The sequence below is a fragment of the Macaca thibetana genome, chromosome 6, assembly GCF_024542745.1.
Source record: "Macaca thibetana thibetana isolate TM-01 chromosome 6, ASM2454274v1, whole genome shotgun sequence".
Lineage (NCBI taxonomy): Eukaryota > Metazoa > Chordata > Mammalia > Primates > Cercopithecidae > Macaca > Macaca thibetana.
Genome location: NC_065583.1, coordinates 9,605,232 through 9,624,960, shown reverse-complemented (window position 1 = coordinate 9,624,960; position 19,729 = coordinate 9,605,232). Strand labels below are relative to the sequence as shown.

Here is a 19,729-nt window from a genome sequence, read left to right as displayed (position 1 = left end):
AAAAAAAAAAAAACTAGCCAGGCATGGTGGTGCATGCCTGTGGTCCTAGCTACTCAGGGGGCTGAGGTGGGAGGATGGTTTGCGCCCAGGAATCAGAGGTTGCAGTGAGCCAACTGTGCCACTACATACATTCCAGCCTAGGTGACAGAGCCAGACCCTGTCTCAAAAAACAATTTAAAAGAGAGAAAAAGAAGGTGGTCCTGCAAGGGCTGGAATACAGGTAACACATTCTGGTAAGGGAGGTGCCTGCTCTATCTGGGCCCTCTCGTCAGACGTGTGGTCTCTGCACCCAGGAGCTCCTTGTTTCCCTGACGACCTCAGCCCACAGGCACTCTCAGAGGGTGTCTGATGGGGGATGTCACAGCAGCCTGTAATCGCCGGCTTTCTTCTCTGGCTGAAGGCCAAAGGAAACTGGACACCTGTGTTCCATGACCCCCATCAGTTTAGACTGAGCAGCTGTCGTGGTGCCGTGTAAGGGTTGAGGCCTTGCTACGTGATCCTGGCAGGCCGCATCACCTCTAAGGTAACTCGTTCATCCATTCATAAATGTATCAGGCACCTGCCCTGTACCAGGCATTGTTTTATCTGCTGGGAATGCAGCAGTGAAGAAACAGCTTCTGTCTCCCGGGAGTTCCCATTAAGGCCAATCTCTGGGTCTGGGTGGTTATCTCTACCTGCCAGGCGGTGATAAATGAGACAGCACACGTCATGCGCCCAGCATTAGACCTGCACGCCTCAATTTAAGTAATTATTCGCCTTCTCGGCACAGTGTCCACTTAGAGCTGCCGTGGGGCTGACTACTACACAAACATCTTTTGAGCAAATGAGGAATCAGCTGAACACTGCTCAGGACTGACAGAGCCAGGATTTTACAATCTCTCTTCTCCACCAGACCAATCCTCTGGGAATAAATATTGACACCAAAGCGCTGTGCCAAGCTGATTTCTGCCCTTCTAAGTAATGCGCACAAAGAAAATACAATGTGTGCAGGCGTTCTACGGTTTTACATCATGTCCTCAAAATCCCCACAAGGCAGGCAGTTAGCACGTTAACCTGGGACAGCCTCGGTATCCCCATTCACGACACCTAATGCAATTTGAGAGCTTACTCTGTGCCAGGCCGTAGGCTAAGTGCTTTCCACGGATTATCTCATGCTCACTATTTGAGGTAGGTATCCTAAAAACGCCTGGACCTCATAAGATTTATTGTGAGGATTAGGTAGGATAATGTATGTCAGAACAAAAGATACTGCCTGGTACACAGTCAGTCAATGCCTGGTAAATGTTATCAAGTATTACCAGCACTAGGTATTATTTTATTCCCATTTTACGTACGGGGAAACTAAGGCTCAGGAAGATTAAGGTCACAGATAAGGGGCAGAGATCTATTAAGCACCCCATCCCTCCTCATGCCTCAAGGAGGAAGCCACAAACAGGCTGGGTCCCAGCCCTCGGGCGGGTGGGGAAAAGGCCATTCTGTCTCTTCACTGCAGCCCTCTCTGGGCCCTGCTGGTCAGCACACACATACCAGTGAGCTTGCTCACCAGAGATAAGGAAGCCAGGATGTCCCAGCCCAGATAAGGCTGAGCCTGAACCATCCACAGGGTTTAGACATTAACTTTCACAGCCCATAGGCAGTAGGGCCAGCAGGAATTGGGTTAGCACTGTCCCAGCCCCAGCTGTCCTCAAGAGAAAACCGAGTGCTAGGTGCAGTGGCTCATGAGCTCAGGAGTTCGAGACCAGCCTGGGCAACAAGGCCAAACCCTGTCTCTACCAAAAATACAAAAGTCAGCCAGGTGTGGTGGCACATGTCTATAACCCCAGCTACTCGGGAGGCTGAGGCAGGAGAATCGCTTGAACTGGGAGGCAGAGGCTGCGGTGAGGCGAGATCGTGCCACTGCACTCCAGGCTGAGCAACACAGCAAGACACTGTCTCAAAAAAAAAAAAAAAAAAAAAAAAAAAAGAAAGAAAGAAAAAGAAAAAAGAAAGCAAGAAAATTAAGGCACAATCACTCCAGAGGTGAGGCATCAATACCCAGTGGCCACACCGTGCTCTGAGCCTGGGTCCCCTCACCTCCCCGGGCTTTCCTGAGGCCAAGAGCATGTCCTGGGTACACAAAGGTGCTCAATAAATAAATGTTAGCAAAACTCCTAGAACTCAAATTAAATAAGCCACAGCCAGGAGATGTGGACACGGTCCTGGGTCTGCCACCGTCCTTCTGTGGGGCTGTCCTGACCTCTTTCCTGCTCTGAGCCTCTGCTCTCTTCCCATCTGGAAAATGAAGCTCTCAACAACGATAAGGTCATTTGCAACATGGACTGTGTAGGTTCAAAGTGACAGAAGTCACTTGATCCTTGAAGAAGCAGTTTAAGTCTGAAAAACTCCCTTCATATGACCCATTATGAAAGCCCAGGACCTAGTACATCATCGTAAGTGTTTGCTGAATAAATGAATGAATAAACGTGAATGAAAAATTTCAGTAGCCTTAAGATACCCAGAAATCAGGGCAGAACAGCCAAAAGATGGCTAACAGAGATGACAGCCAGATTGTGCAAACGAAGCAGGACAAAGGCAAGTGAGTGCCTCCCTCTACTGCCAACGAAGAGAGAGGAGATGATGGCTGCCATTACTGAGCCGCTAGTGCATACCTGGCACGGCGCTAAGTGTTTGTTAAGCATGCCTTCACTTAATCTCATGAGCAACTACACATATTCCTGTTTGACAGATGGGGAAACTGAGGTTTTGTGGGGAAGGGGCTTCCCCAAAGCCACTCAGCTCATAAGTGACAGAACCAGGGTACAGACCAAGGCTAGTCCTACTCCAAGACACACAGACAGCCTAACTGTGTAGCCATGGGCAAGCCGCTTTCCGTCTCTGGGCTTGTTTCTTCCTGCGGAGGCAGAGGTAGGCATGGCCATCAGCCCCCCAGGCCTCCCTGAACTGAGAGACGCTGTCAGTGGGGCGGTGCTGGGAACTTCCTTAGCCTCCCCGATACAGCCCAGAAGACAAAAGTTATCCAACCAAGGCCTCCGCCTGCGAAGCAAGTCCCTGGAGGCAGACACCAAAAAACACAACAGTCAACACAGAAATGTCCTCAGCATATCAGGAGCCAGCTGCTGTGGGTGGAGTCCCAGAATCTCCCCATCTCTGAGCTCCAGGACAAACAATGCTGCCATTGACGAGGCAGCCTACACCCCCAGGCCTCCCAGGAATGCTGGGCCGGCCGTGTTCCTCCACCCCCGGCCTCACCCACCACATTCGAAATAAGCCTGGGGAAGGAATTAGGGCTGCCCTTGAGCAGGGTGAACTGAGTTCACCCATGGGCAAGGGCATCTGGAACAGAGGGAGTGACCTTCAGGTTCCTAAGTGTGTATGTGCCATGGGGCGCGGTGGAGGGAGTCCTGCCAAGGCAAAGGGGAGGGATCATCTCAGGGATGACTTAGATACACCCCACCCCTTTTACAGATGCAGAGACTCAGGTGGTTCCACACCTAACCATGCGTGCCCAAGTCCCAAGGCACCTCAGGATGGAACCAAGGCGATTCCATTTCAGGTGGCCTAACTCCCTTGGGTACTATCTGGCCCACAGGTCGCAAGCACTGGCTCTGGGGTCAAAGTCCCCTGAGCTTGAGTCCATCCCATCTTCCAGAAATGCCAAGATCAGGGCTAAGATCAGACTCTGTGCAGACGCTAAACGGACTTCAGCCCTAGCAAAGAGGCAAAGGCAGTTGTGTGTCTGCAGGGACATTTTTTCATCCATTTGACCATCTGTCTCTCTGGCCACTGTTCTCTAAAGCCAGCTCCGCTAAGAACAGTGCTGGACACAAAGGGGAAGGAGCCAGGCCCATGCCCCTGCCCTGAGGGAAGTGACCCCCAGGGAGGAGGTCAGGAGATGGACTCACAAAACCCAGGACAAATATAAGAAGGGACAGGGAAAAGCACACAAGCTGCTAGAAGGTGGCACATTCAACTCAAATTGCTAAAGGTTTTGTAACCTTTGAGTTGATCCTTGAGGGACAGGTAGGACTCAAACCAAGAGAGGGGGTGGCAGTGCGGGATGGTGGCCACTGCAGGCAGAGCATGCGCTGGCCCGCTCAGAGCCCGCTCAGGAAGCCAGGGAAGAACTACTTCCCTAAGGGCAACCCCCAGCCTTCCCGGATTCATTACTCAAGGGACATATGTCTCCAAAGAACCAAAGTACCCGCGTGAACCAAGGTGAGCACTGGGTTTCCACTCCGGGGCCAGACACACCTGGATCCCAGTTCTGGCCAGACGCTAACAGAATGACCTTGGGACAAGTAACTTCGGAGATCCAAGCTTCAGTTTGCTCATCTATAAAGTGGGGGTGATGGTAGAGGCTGCCTCCCTGGTTGTGATCACATGGGGTCACACAGGGAAAGCCTGTAGCTCAGAACCCAGCGTCCAGTGAGTACTGGACAGTAGCATGTCCATGCTGTGTCCATGCTGGAAACCGAAATCACCACGCTTAGAGACAGCCCTGCACCAGCGCCTGCCCCATGCAAGGCTGGAGAAACAACAGGTGTCCTGGGCAAGCTCACACCTCCCACAGGACAATAAAACACTGCGCGTACACACACACCGCGTGGCATCCAACTGTTGTCCACAGCACACGTCACCAACTGACATACTATACGCCTTACTTTTATTGTCTGTTGTCTGCCTCCCTCTCCTCCCCGCCCCCTGTAGAATGTAAATTTCCAATTTCCAGAGGGCAGGCCTTTGTGTCTGTGCCCCAGCACCTAAACTGCCTGGCACACAGTCGGTGCTCCCTGGGGAAACGTGTGTTGGTGAATGAATGAATGACTGAGTGAATCACTGCTATCCTGTCTACCCGAGGGAGGTGGGAGGCCAATCACATGAGATCATGCATGTGGAATGCCAGACACGGGTAGGTGTTATCATGACGGGGACAGAGGCCACGACAGCTGCAAGTGCTAAAGATTCCACCAGAGACAACCCAACCCCAAGTCCAGGAAGAAAGAAGCAGCTCAAGAAACACAAGGAAAACGGAACACAGCCCCACAGCCCCCCGCACCTCCCTTGTCTCCACACGCCTTCCCGTAGCACTGGAACCATCTGCTCCTATCTCGTACCAGGAAGGAACATGCATCCAGAGTGGTCACCTGGCCGGGGCAGGGCAAACCAGGGAGCGTGTGCCGATGTAGAGGGGCAACCACACCCAGCCTGGTGCACAGAGCCTGTGAGGGAATAGGGCCCGTGGGGCCAGAGCCGCTGATCCTTCAGGCCAAGTCAGACGTCTAGATTCTTACATGAAAGGTGTGGATGTATAAAGGGCCACACCAATGTATATAGTACAAAAAGCTTGCTGTTGAAGAATAACTTTCAAACCTTGTTTTTCCTCTGTTCTCACAGCACAGTCATCAACACAGAAGACGTCCGTGACCAAATGTGGGGGTTTTCCCCCTACACATGCAGTGGACACCAGCTGTGTGTTCTCCGATTCAATTCCGACACTATCTGCTGGGAGACGGCATCAGATCTCACAGGCCGAGGGCTCAGGCCTCAAGACTGCGCCCCTCCACCCCACATACCAGTTGCAAGTCCAGGCCTCTGGACCTTCTGAGATACTGGCTTCCAGTTGGGGTTCCCAAGACCCCTGCTTTGAGTTTGGTTAACTTGCTGGAACCAGCTCACAGAACTCACGGAAACATTTACTTATGTTTACTGATTCATTATAGAAGATATTACAAAGGATACAGATAAAGGGATGTGGATGGTGAGGCTGGGGGAAGGGGCACGCCCTCCCCGGGTACACCACCCTCCAGGAAGCTCCACTTGGTCAGCTGTCCAGAGGCTCCCTGAACCCTATCCTCTTGGGATTTTATGGAGCTTTCATTACACAGGCATGACTGACAACCGTATATAGAGATGTGATTGGAAAAAAGCACACAGTCTAAACCCAACAAGCCCTGTTGCTCAGACTTTTTTTTTTGAGACAGAGTCTTGCTCTGTTGTCCAGGCTGGAGGGCAGTGGTGCCATCTCGGCTCACTGCAACCTCCACTTTCTGGGTTCAAGCCATTCTCCTACCTCAGCCTCCCAAGTAGCTGGGACTACAGGCACATGCCACCATGCCCGGCTAATTTTTTTGTATTTTTAGTAGAGATGGTGTTTCACCATATTGGCCAGGGTGGTCTCGAACTTCTGACCTCGTGATCCACCCGCCTCAGCCTCCCAAAGTGTTGGGATTACAGGCGTGAGCCACCGCATCCAGCCTCGGACTTTTCTTGGCCTCTCTGTGTGGCATTCCTTCCTCTAAGACCCCTCTGGAATCAGTCACTTGACCCACAATCGGATTAGAGTCCTGCCTTAGGCAGGTGACAGGTGACAGGAGAAGGTCAGAGAGAGAGAGAGACTGTTTCCTGAGGCCTGCTCCTAAGGCCTAACTCACCCACCATGATAACAAAACATTGTAACAAGGGCTATGGGAGTTATGAGCCGGGAACTGTGGATGAAAACCAATATACATGCGATCGTTTCACACCTGCAGTCTGCGTAGCCTGTGGGCGTGGTTCACACATCTGTTGGCTGATATGGACTACGAGCGACACGCCTGTCCTGCTAGTTAAGATGCCTGGCTTGGAGTCACATCGTGAAAGCCACAAGCAGGTTTGGGACCCTCCTACACTGCTACTGTCTGCCAGCTGGGTTTCCAACCCGGGACACACTGTGGTGGCCAGCACCATCATCCCCGATGTCCAGCTGAGGAGCCTGGAGCTCAGAGGCACGAAGAGGCGTGTCCGGGGCCACAAAGCAGGACGGGGTGCAGCCAGATTCCAATCCCACTCTGTGCATGATCAACTGAAGGAATGAGGGTGTGAGTGACAGGGTCAGGGGCGGAGGGAAGCAGGGCTGGGAGGTGCCCGGAGAGTACTGCCGCAGGCGAAGGACACAGTCAGATGGTGCACTGACCTGACAGGAAGGGCCACATGGAGATGCTTGGTGACATGGTGGGCAAATCCCGGAATGACAATCACCCTTGCTCCTATGTATATGACACAGATAGCCTAGGCTGGCTGTTCCAACAGCAGGATCCCAGCAAAGCCCTCAGTTAGCCACCTGCTGCTTCACAACTCCATCTGCTCTGGGCCACCAGCCGCACCCACAGGGTCACTGCCCAAGGAAGCAGCTGGACAGGTCCCCTGGCACAGGCCTCCTCACCACCACACCCCTGCCAAAAACATTCTGCCAGACAATGGCTCCTCAAGTGGAAGGGTGGGGGTCACAGACTGTGTCCTTTGAACTGTTTCCAGTGATGCCCAGAGAGGGGCACTGCAGGGGGCAGGAGAGAAGGCTTGGGAGCTGCAGACCTGGGCTGGAGCCTGGCTATGACACATGGGACGAGCCACTTCACTCTACCTTTCTAACCCTTGGTCTTCACATCTGTAAAATGGGGGTGACAACACCTCAATCTCGGGCCAAGCATGGTGGCTCATGCCTATAATCCCAGCACTTTGGGAGGCTGAGGCAGGCAAATCGCTTGAGTCCAGGAGTTGGAGACCAGCCGTGTCTATACAAAAAATACAAAAATTGGCTGAGCGTGGTGGCACATGCTTGTAATCCCAGCTACTTGGGAGGCTAAGGAGGGAGGACTGCTTGAGCCTGGGAGGCAGAGGTTGCAGTGAGCTGAGATCATGCCACTCCACTCCAGCCTGGGTGACAGAGCAAGAGAGAAGCAAACAAACAAAACTCAGTCCCACAGAACTGTGAGGATTTGGTGAGATAGTCAAGAAAGAGCCCACCCGGCACAGGCCTAGCACAGAAAACATTCCTGACGAGGCCAACTATCCATGTCATCATGTTGCTGCCTCCTTCCTTTTGTCACCACCCCCTGCCTCCTGATTCACCCTCTGGGCCAAGAAGCTGCCAGCCTCCTCCCCCACTTTCCTCCCTGAGCCTTAGGGTATCCCCTCTGTAAAATGGGCATGTCGATACAGTAATAATACACCCAGCTCCAGGGCTGCAGAGCCTGTGCAGACTTTAAAGTGCTTTACAAAGTACTCCTGTGTGTGTGTGTGCGTGTGTGTGCGTGTGTGTGTGTGTGCGCGTCCCAACAACCGGGTGCCCCAAAGGCCCAATACAAGCAGAGGGCAGGGGTTGGTGAGTGCCAGGGAGCCCCAGGAGGACCAGGTCCCCACAGCCCATGGAAAGGGTCCTGGCACCCAAAACTGCCAAAAAGGGCTGCCCCGGGCCAGGTAACCACAGATCCAGACTTCAGAACTGCAGGGGTACAAGGGATGGGATAAAATGGGCAGACTCTGTTGAAAGACCTCCTTGGGATCCCCCCTTCCACGCCCCTAGAGCTATGAATTAGGAAACAGGGCCGAGGAAAGGGACGGTGCTTGTCTCGGGTCACACAGCTAGTTGGTCCCAGGACCAGGCAGAACCCAGGTCTCCTGGGCTGGGTGCGGTGGCTCATGCCTGTAATCCCAGCACTTTGGGAGGCTGAGGAGGGTGGATCACCTGAGGTCAGGAGTTCAAGAACAGCCTGGCCAATATGGCGAAACCCCATCTATGCTAAAAATACAAAAATTAGCCGGGTGTGGTGGTACAGGCCTGTAATGCCAGCTACTCAGGAGGCTGAGACAGGAGAATCGCTTGAACCCGGGAGGCAGAGGTTGCAGTGAGCCAAGATCGCGCCACTGTACTCCAGCCAGGCGACAAGAGCAAAACAACATTTCAAAAAAGAAAGAAAGGAAGAAAGAAATAAGAACTCACGTCTCCTGACTCCAGCCCTGAATCCCTTCTGCCATGCTGAGCAACTTTCTAAAATACACAGCACTGTTAGGACTTCTGGGTGTCACATTCTCTTTACAGTTTTGGCTGTTTTGAGGTCAGATATGCAATCTCTGTTGGTGACCAAGGGTTGGCCTCTGAGCCCAGGACGACAAGCCACAGAAACCCTGGCCAGCAATGTGTGGTCATGTGGGGACACATGTGGACAGCAGGCCCATCCCGTCCATGCCCTGTTCTTGATCGTGGGACCAGTACTTCCTCTTTGCAGAATGCTCAGTTTGAGGCAAGAAGTCACACTGAGAAAGGCCCACAGTCACTCCTTCAGGGAGGGTAACCACGGTGCCAGCCAACTTCCTCAACAGGAAGTCTTAGGGAGCGTTCTTGGGCTGGGTCACCCTAAAGGGACTTTGGCTGCTCTCAACAGACCCCTGCCCCACCAACGGCAGGCACGTCCTGTCTCCTTTCGTCTCACCAATGCACATCTACCATGGACAGATTTCACGCCAGGCCCCGTGCCAGGGACCAAAGAGAACAGAAAGCGAAGGAGAGGCACGATGAAGGTGACAGCTGATACTTACCGAAGCCTTTCTGTGTGCCCAGCCCTGTTGTAGACCTTTTCTATTTGTAAACAACTATTAGCTCAATTATTCCTGCAGGCACTACTGTGAAGATCCCCATTTTACAGTTGAGAAAACTGAGGCACAAGGACAGAAGGAACTGGCTCTGGTCTCATGGTAAGTGGCAGGAAGGAGAGGGATTGCAAACCTACAGGCTCCAGAGGCTGACCTTTGCGTTTTTCTTTTCTTTTTTTTTTAATTGAGTCAGTCTCACTCTGTCACCCAGGCTGGAGTGCAATGGCACGATCTTTGGCTCACTGCAACCTCCGCCTCCCGGGTTCAAGCAATTCTGCCTCAGCCTCCCAAGTAGTTGGGATTATAGGCAGCTGCCACCACACCCGGCTAATTTTTGTATTTTTAGTAGAGACGGGGTTTCATCATATTGGCCAGGCTGGTCTCGAACACCTGATCTCGTGATCCACCCACCTCGGCCTCCCAAAGTGCTGGGATTACAGGTGTGAGCCACTGCACCCGGCCTACCTTTGCATTTTTCAAAGCGAAGATCTGGCACCATTTCTGGGCCCCTGCCTCTCACCTCCGCAACCATCACCTCCCGAACACACACATACACGTCTTGACGTACATGTTCAGAAGTTCACAGGTCCCTCGTTAGCCTATTTTTGGACTCCCCAGGCCAGGAGTCCTAGTTAAATGCCCTCCAGGGTAGCTAACTTATAAGTGTACTACAGGCTGCCTATAGGAAAAAAAATGTCTTCTAACACACTTTTCCGGAACTCTTCATTACCTACTTTCCTCAGTTTTGATGGAGACATGGGGTGAGAAACATTTCATTTCCTTTTAATTTTACAACAAGAAAAATAGTGCATGGCACACACCAATGACAAACAGCCCTCAGCCTCAGTATTGGGGCACGTTAGGCGGTGGTGAGGTCTGAGGCTAACTGGAGGGCACATCTGCCTGACGGGCAGTGGCTGTTCAGCCCCAGGCAGCTGCTACCATGCAGAAACATCTCCAGATCGTTCAAGGAAAGTCAGAGGCCAGGATTTTACGTGGAATCTGACAAAATGTTAGCAACAAATTTCTAAAAACATCATGCACATGAAACAAAATAGTGCCTGCAGCCCTGATCTGGCCCAGTTGATGACCTTGCTCTAAGGGTTCATACACATAGGTCGGGGGCCATGGCTCATAGCCTGTCTGGCGTGGTAGACACGTTGCCACACCCAACAGCAAGAGGCTGTGAGTGGTAGGGAGCAGTGCTTCTCAACCAGGGTGACCTTATCCCCCAGGGAACATTCGGCAACATCTGGAGAGACTTTTGATTGTACCAACTACGGTGGAAGATGGTACTGGCACCTAGTAGGTGGAGGCCAGGGATGCTGCACAACTGGCAAAGCACAAGACAGCCCCACCACTAAGAATCTTCCCACCCAGAATGTCCACAGTGCCAAGGCTGAGGAATCCCGGGACAGACCAGAGCCCAAAATGTCAGGAGCTGCTCTGGGGGCCACTGCAGGAGCGGGGGCTGGGAGGAGGCCTGGTACCCCAACTGAGGCAGCATCTCTGTGCTGTTTTCTCTGTGGCCCACAAGGACTTCTACATTTATTTCAACAGAAGAGGATTCTGCAGCTGAAAACACTGTGGCCCAGGTGTAGACAGTGAAAGTCGAGAACTAAGCCAGTGGGGGCAAGACCACTGGCCTCGGGATCAGGAGGGGTGGGTCCGAGACCAGACTCTGTCCCCCGCCGACAGATCCTGGATAAGTCACCCTGACCCTCATCACCTCATCCCCAAGAAGACCTTCCCCAAGCAAGCATGACCTCGTGGGGCCTGGCCCAAATGGCCCCGTCTTGGGGCATGTCCCCCAGTAGAGGCCCTAAGATCAGGAGGTGAATTTGGGGGCTCCACACAGGACCAGGGCCAAAAGTAGTCCTCCTCAGTTTCCTCTCACCCTTCCACATCTAGCTGGCACTGACACACTACACAGCCCCATCCTGACACTCTTCCGGGAGGGCTGTGCCCCCAGGCTGAAGGCTTTGGCAGGCAAAAGGATCAGGCTATTACTCAACGGAATCCGTTCATTTTCTTTTATTTCTGTTTATGGCAAGTGGGTCCTAGTTTTCCATTTAGGGAGGAAGACGAAGGTTTCTTTTTAAATAAATATATTCAGTTTCTGAAAAGTGAGTCACCTTAATATATATATAAACTATTCAGGAGGTAGAGAGAATGAATGAGTCTGAAAGACACAGCCCTATGAAGCCCTATGTTTTTTTCTTTTCTTTTCTTTTTCTTTATCTTTTTTTTTTTTTTCTGAGACAGAGTCTCACTCTGTCACCAAGCCTGGAGTGCAGTGGTGCAATCTCAGCTCACTGCAAGCTCCGCCTCCCGAGTTCACAGCATTCTCCTGCCTCAGCCTCCTGAGTAGCTGGGACTACAGGTGCCTGTCACCACACCCAGCTAATTTTTTTGTATTTTTAGTAGCGACGGGGTTTCACCATGTTAGCCAGGATAGTCTCGATCTCCTGACCTCATGATCCGCCCGCCTCGGCCTCCCAAAGTGCTGGGATTACAGGCGTGAGCCACCGCACCCAGCCTGTTTTTTTTCTAAACAGGATCTCGCTCTATTGCCCAGGCTGAGTGCAGTGGTGTGATCATGGCTCACTGCAGCCTCCACCTCCTAGGCTCAGCCTCTCGAGCAGCTGGGACCACAGGTGCACACCACCATATCCAGCTAATTTTTCATTTTTTGTAGAGAGGGGGTATCCCTGTGCTGCCCAGGCTGGTCTCAAACTCCTGGGCTCAAATGATCCTCCTGCCTCAGTCTCCCAAAATGCTGAGATTACAGGCCCATGCCATTATGCCCGGCCCCAAGAGGGTCTCATAGAGCACACTGTTATTGCTGATATTTAGCGGCGAGAACAGCAAGTTTCCATTCACAGGAAACACCCAGGAAGACTCCAAGGCTCCAGGGCCTTCAATGCCAAGCAAAGGACTAATTGCCTCGGTAGTCAGCAGTGAGACAGATGCCTGGGCAGATAAACCTGCTGAAAAAAGCGTCTGACCAGGGGAAGCCTGGGATAGAGGGACTTTTGAACTTGACCTGTGCTGGGTCTCCAGGGCGGGTGGGGGTGCCTTCCTCACTCTCAGCTGATGTCCTCACCCACCCTCACCCTGACATCACCTTTCTTATCATTTGGGGGTGACATGATGACAGCAAAGCCTCAGAAAAGCTCACCAGGTCAAAGGCGGAGAAGCCAGAAGAGAAGGGGCTGCAGGAAACGGAGGACTCAGAGGGGGTAGTGAGAATGAGAAGACAGAGCTGGGGGAGAGGGGAGACAAGGACAGTGGCATTTCCCACGCACCCACTCTGCACCAGACACTGCTGCCCGCATCCAACCTGCACTTCCCCCTTAATCCTTCAGTGCTACAGGCAGGGTTTTATCATCATGGTCCCCGTTTCAGAGATAAAGAAACAGACACTCAGAGATGAGCTAAAATCCCAGTTAGTGCCAAGAACCAGGACTGGACCCAGTTCCTCCAACACGTGGCAGGGAAGAGGAGAACAGAGTCAGAGACTGATCCCATTAATAGCTGCGGGGAGGGCAGGGTACCCGGCTCAACAACCCCAGAGGTTTCCCAACACCTACAGTGAGGTCACAACGCCACCCCTGACCCCGGCTCCTACCGCCCCACCCTGGCCACCTCAATGTCTCTGAAGGCAGTAGGCACGCTCTGGCCTCTGGGCCTTCACGCTCGTAGTTTTCCCGATCTTCCCTCGACCACTCCCTCTCAAACACCACCTCCTCAGAGGGCCGTCCCCTGGCCCACAACCGAAGTGGCTTGTCCTGTCCCTGGACCACACCTCCCAATTTTGTTTTTCGTTTTTTTGCTTTTTGTTTTTTTGAGACAGAGTCTCACTCTGTTACCCAGGCTGGTGTGTAGTGGTGAGATCTCAGCTTACTGTAACCTCCGCCTCCTGGGTTCAAGCAATTCTCCTGCCTCAGCCTCCCAAGTAGCTGGGACTACAGGTGCCCGCCACCACGCCTGGCTAATTTTTGTATTGTTAGTAGAGACGGGGTTTCACCATGTTGGCCAGCTGGTCTTGAACTCCTGACCTCAGGTGATCCACCCATCTTGACCTCCCAAAGTTCTAGGATTACAGGCATGAGTCACCATGCCCAGCCTACTTCCTGATTTTATATCCATCCTGATCACTGCTGCAGTTCTGTGTTCATGAGCTGTTAGCTGTCTCCCGCATGTAGACTGGAGGCTCCATGAGGATGAGGAGCGTCTCCCCTTGCTCACTGATGAATCCTCAGCCCTACAACGGGGTCTTCCACTTAGCAGCTTCTCAGCAGCATGTGCCGAGGACAGTCTAGCCTCCGTTCACGCTACTCTGCCGCTCTCCCTCCACCACGCGCCAGCCGCAACACCTTCTGTGGGGTCCTCTACAGGGTCCTGCCTCAGGGCCTGTGCACTTCCGATTCCCTCTACCTCGCACTTTTCTGTCCCCACACATTTGGAGGTCTGCCTCCACTTGGTCTTTTGGCTCTCAGCTAAAATGTCACCTCATGAGAGAGGCTTTCTCTGTCCATCGTGTTTACAGCACCTGCTCCTGACCCCACCCAGGAATGCCTACTGCATCTCCCCACTGAGTTTTCTTCCACTCAATTGTCACTTGCCCAAGTCCTCTCATCTACTTCTTCACTGGCTTTCATACCACCTGTTTCTGCCACTAGACTTTGAGCTCCGTGAGGCCAGGGGCCGTCCCAACTCTGTTAGCGACATCAAGTTGGCAGCTTGAAACTGACCATAGTGGAGATATGTACATTCAGAAATGGGCCAAATGCCAGACCCTGAGCTTTTCTTCCTGAAGAACTCACTCTCGCTCCTGTAATACACGGTGGAAAAGAGACCACCGCTCCCCACCTCGCCCTTGAAAGATTTGCCCAGAGGCCAAAATCTGGCTCAGGGCTGGGGGTGGAGGATGGGGGTAGTTATGAGCAGAGGACATTCACCAGGTCAGCCCAGGCCTTCTTGCAGTCACTCATTTTGGGCCCTGGCTGTCATCTAGAGTTTCACTGTCCATGCCATCCAATACAGGAGGCACTGACACACGTGCTACTGAGTGTTCGAAATGTGGCAAGGGTAGAGACCTAAATGTATTATTCCATTCTCTTCTAATTCATTTAAATTTGAAAACTGAGACTTGGTTCAGTTACTGGGAAACGTTTAAGAATATTGGAGGCCGGGTGCGGTGGCTCAAGCCTGTAATCCCAGCACTTTGGGAGGCTGAGAAGGGTGGATCACGAGGTCAGGAGATCGAGACCATCCTGGCTAACACAGTGAAACCCCGTCTCTACTAAAAATACAAAAAACTAGCCAGGCGAGGCGGCGGGCGCCTGTAGTCCCAGCCACTCGGGAGGCTGAGGCAGGAGAATGGCGTGAACCTGGGAGGCGGAGCTTGCAGTGAGCTGAGATCCGGCCAATGCACTCCAGCCCGGGCGACAGAGCGAGACTCCGTCTTAAAAAAAAAAAAAAAAAAAAAAAAAATATTGGAACAATTTGGGTGTGTGAATCTACCCTTCTCGACTATAAGACATCTAAACACAGATCAAGGATCTCTGATGAAAATTTAGCTCCTGAATTGAGATGCGCTAAAAGTGTAAAATACACACTGGATTTGAAGACTTAGAATGAAAAAAGTAAAATAGCTCAATAACTGTTTATATGGATCACATGTCAAAACAATCATATTTTTATATACTGGGTTAAATAAATTATATTATTGAAACTAATTTCATCTGTTTCTTTTTGCTCTTTTGGATGTGGCTGTTAGAAATATAAAATGATACACGTAGGCCGGGCGCAGTGACTCATACCTGAATCCCAGCACTTTGGGAAGCCAAGGCAGGCAGACCAACTGAGATTGGGAGTTCAAGACCAGCCTGACCAACATGGAGAAACCCTGTCTCTACTAAAAATACAAAATTAGCCAGGCGTGGTGGCACATGCCTGTAATCCCAGCTACTCGAGAGGCTGAGACAGAAGAATCGCTTGAACACAGGAGGTGGAGGTTGTGGTGAGCCGAGATTGCGCCATTGCACTCCAGCCTGGGCAACAGGAGCAAAACTCCATCACAAAAGAAAAGAAAAGAAAAGAAATGTAAAATGATGCATGTGGCTCACATTATAGTTCTACTGGTCTAGAGCATTTTCGCTTGTTTTTCTCCAACTTGCACCACTTGATATTCAAAAGTGGAAGTAGTGATAAGGAAGTACAGACAGATTTTGCCATGATTACAAATTCTGAACAAAAATGAGCTAATCTTGTCAAATTGCACATGGGGTGGGGTGGTGAATGACCTCCACCCCACTCGGGGGAGTCTGTCCCTGCCAGCCATGGCTACAGAAGGCACCCAAGACACTTGGGGAACAGCCAGTTTCTCACCCCAAAGTCCCTGAGAGCAGACCCCAGGTCCAGAACTGGTTTTGTCAAAGATATCAACATTGAAAAGTTGGCTGCTAGAGCCACACAGAAGCCCAGGCCTGGTCACAAGATGGGCCTGGGAACCATCACACAGAAGGAAATATCAAAGGGTTGGTGCATCCTTCAACCTGTATTTCTGGACTTCTCCCTTCTACGCTTCTGCCCATTTGCTGGTCCCTCTACTTTGACTGTTCTTCCTTCTCTTATCTCCCCAGAGGACTCCTATGCATCCTGCAAGACCCCATTCAAATGTCCCTTCCTCTGAAGCCTCCCTTGACCAGATGATGTTCCACATCACATCCTTGGGCTCCTGGCCTAGTCTATTCTTACCACTTCTCAAACTGCCTCAAGTTTTTCTCTTGTCCTCTCAAACCGGACTTCTTTCTATAACACAGAATATGCCTCTCCCCTGCAGAAAAGTACCACTAGGTCTCCATTACTGAAAACAGTAATTCTCAAGCTTAAACGCGCATCAGAGTCACTTCGATTGCTGGGCCCTACCTTAAAACGCCAGTTGCTGGGCCTCACCTCAAAGTTACTGACTCAATGGGCCTCAGGAGGGGTCTGATAACCTGCATGTCTAACAAAGCTCCAGCTGAGGCTGATGTGCTGATCCAAGGGTTGTACTTTGAGAACCACTGCAGCAAAAGATTGAGGGCAAAGTCTTCACTTTGGCATGGGGGCCTTCTACAGCATGGCCCCCAATTACTTTACCACCCTTATCTTTCACCACCTGCTGCCCTGGCCCTAGACTAGCCATCTCCCAAACGTGCTGAACCTGTCGTGCCCCCACACCGCTGCCCATGCTGTCTCTCCTGTCGGCCACCCCTTCCCCCTCTTTATCTACCCAGCTCCAGGGCCACCTTCTTTGATCTCAGTGTCTAAACGGCAAATTGGAGGAGGTAGTGCCTTCTACAAAGTAACAAATGCAGGCTGTCAGGGCAGCTACAAAAGAGGAGGGTAAGAAATGGTCTTGGCCACAGCAGTGGGCCTGGAGGAGAAAGCACCAGCCTAAAGTGACAACTTCGGGACAGAAAAGTCTAATGTATTTATTTAAATAACAGCATGACAGTCACAATCTACTTACAAACTGTGTTTGGCTCTATCTGGTTTTCCAGCTCTGCCACTTGCTAGCTGCGTGGCCTGGGGAGCAGCTCACATAGCTTTTTTGTTTCTCATTTTCTCTTGTAAGATGGGATAAAAAGCAACAACCTCACAGAATGAAGATTAAACCACATAATGCAAGTGAAACTCACAGCAAAAGGCCCAGCACACAGTAAACTCTCAATAAATGCTAGCTATTATGAGTAGTATCTTTGGACCTGGGAAAGTTATGAACCTGGTATCCAGCCACAATCAATAACAGGAATAGAAACATAATAGATATTTTTCTTAATGGGTACAGAGTCAGCAGTCCAACAAATGCTGTATGCACACAGAGGAAGATGAATGGACAGGAAAGTGGGTGGCTAGGTGGGTGGGTGGGTCAATGGGAGATTTCCTTTGGTTAATATCAAAAGTGGCTCTGTGAGGCCAGTTTGTCAATAGACACTTAAGAATCTTAAAAATTCTCACCAGGCACAGTGCCTCATGCCTGTAATCCCAGCACTTTGGACAGCTGAGGCGGGTGAATCTCCTGAGGTCAGGAGTTTGAGAAGAGCCTGACCAAGATGGTGAAACCCCGTCTCTACTAAAAATATAAAAATCAGCCGGGCATGGGGGTGGGTACCTGTAGTCCCAGCTGCTCAGGAGGCTGAGGCAGGAGAATTGCTTGAACCTGAGAGGTGGAGGTTGCAGTCAGCTGAGATCACGCCACTGCACTCCAGCCTGGGCAACAGAGTGAGACTCCATCTCAAAAAAAAAAAAAAAAAAAAAAAAAAAATCTCATAAGAAAACTCTCAAACAAGAACACAAAACAAATCCAAAGGTGTCCATCACAGAGTTGTATATAACAGCAAAAAAAAAAAAAAGAAAGAAAGAAAAGGAAACAGCCTAAATGCCCAACAATAGAGAAGGGCAGTCAGAAGATAGAGTTCTTTGGAAGAATTCAAAAAAATGAAGAGGGCTGGGCATGGTGGCTCACACCTGCAATCCCAGCACTTTGGGAGGCTGAGTGAGGCTGGCAGATCACCTGAGGTCAGGAGTTTGAGACCAGCCTGGCCAACATGGCAAAACCCCATCTCTACTAAAAATACAAAAATTAGCTGGGCGTGGTGGCGCATGCCTATAATCCCAGCTACTCAGGAAGCTGAGGCAGGAGAATCACTTGAACCCAGAGGCAGAGCTTGCAGTGAGCCAAGATCACACCACTGCATTCCAGCCTGGGCAACAGAGCGAGACTCCGTCTCAAAAAAAAAAGAAGAAGTTGAGGGGTGTTGCTGAGTTTGGAAGACAGGGCTTGAAGCTGCATCCACACTGCTCATCAAAGGGTGAGGATGCTGATGGAGAATAGGGGACTGGTAAAGAGCCCCCGCCTTTTTTTTTTCTTTTTTTTTTTTTGAAACAGACTCTCGCTCTGTCGCCCAGGCTGGAGTGCAGTGGTGCTATCTCAGCTCACTGCAACCTCCGCCTCTGGGGTTCAAGCGATCCTCCTGCCTCAGCTTCCCAAATAGCTGGGACTACAGACACGTGCCACAATGCCCAGCTAATTTTTGTATTTTTAGTAGAGATGCGGTTTCACCATGTTGCCCAGGCTGGTCGAGTCCCCTTCTTTAGTACAGCCATCGAGAAGGATCTCCATGTAGCAGCTGTAGCAGTAGCAGAAGTAGTGCTACTGTGACAAATAATAAAACAGCCAACACTTCCTGGGCTCTTACATGTGCCCAGCACTCTTCTAAGCACGTATCATAAATTAACTCACTTCATTGCAGTAATCACTCTATGAGCTAGGTACTATTATTAGCCCCACCTCACAGGTGGAGAAACTAAGGTATGGAGAGGTTAGGAACTTGGTTAGGATTATTGAGCTCGTAAACAGCAGGGCTGGGATTCGAGGCCAGGCAGTAGAGCTTTCTGCTCCAAATCACTGGTGCTACTCCCAAAGGGGAGGCACCACAGGAAGAGGAGAGCAGGTGGCCAGGAGCTCCCTACTTCACCATCTCCTTGCCCTAGCCCTCGCCCTCAAAGCAGATGCTGAGAAAGAGCTGAAGAGTTCAGGACCAGGCTAGCTCCAGAGCACCAGGCCATGGGGGCTGAGCCGGGGCAGGTGGGGCGGCAGCCTCACCCACAGCTTCCCGTCGTGATAGTAGGCTCCCAGGAGCTTCACGATGTAGGGGTGGTCACAGGTGGCCAGGATCTCAATCTCCACGATGTAGTCCTCCAGCTCCTCTTCACTCTTGGTTTCAATGACTTTGGCTGCAGCCAAAGTACCCGTCTCCTTATTCTTGGCCTGCAAAGAGGCAATACAGGAGGTCAACAAGGCATGCTCAGCAGGAAACTGACCTCTGGACGTGAGCCCAGAGCTCTGCACGAGTGTGAAAACAGAGGCCGGATGTCCAGATGCTGAATCGGGACGTACATTGTTCTTAACAATAGCCAGTGCCACACATCATTTCTGTACTTAATAGTAAGTACAATACACCCCACAACACTATGGAATAAACAAAAATACAAGAATGAGACAGTTCTACAAATACCAACATGGAAAGACTGTTGATTTGGTCAGTAAAAAACAACAACAAAAAAAACCCCAAGTCATTGAACAATAAAAATGGCACAATACTTTTGCATAAAAAAATGGAAAACTACGCCTTCATACATGTTCACAAGCGTCTGTGAACGCATGGAAAACTCAAGAGAGATACTGCCTGACAGCAGGCTGGGGAGGGGCCAGAAACAGGGAGGCATTCAAAGGGTACTTTCACTCTGTTTAAAATTTAAAATCTAG

The 19,729-nt window shown here is 51.1% G+C and overlaps 1 protein-coding gene across 1 annotated transcript in view; it reads right to left on the bottom strand.

The window, feature by feature from the left end:
• Positions 1–19,729, bottom strand: part of STK10 (serine/threonine kinase 10) — a 149,545-nt gene that overhangs the window by 98,208 nt on the left and 31,608 nt on the right. Inside the window, exon 2 of the mRNA XM_050793159.1 lies at positions 19,067–19,231. Coding sequence (XP_050649116.1) covers positions 19,067–19,231 — 165 coding nt within the window. The remainder of the gene's footprint in view (positions 1–19,066; positions 19,232–19,729) is intronic.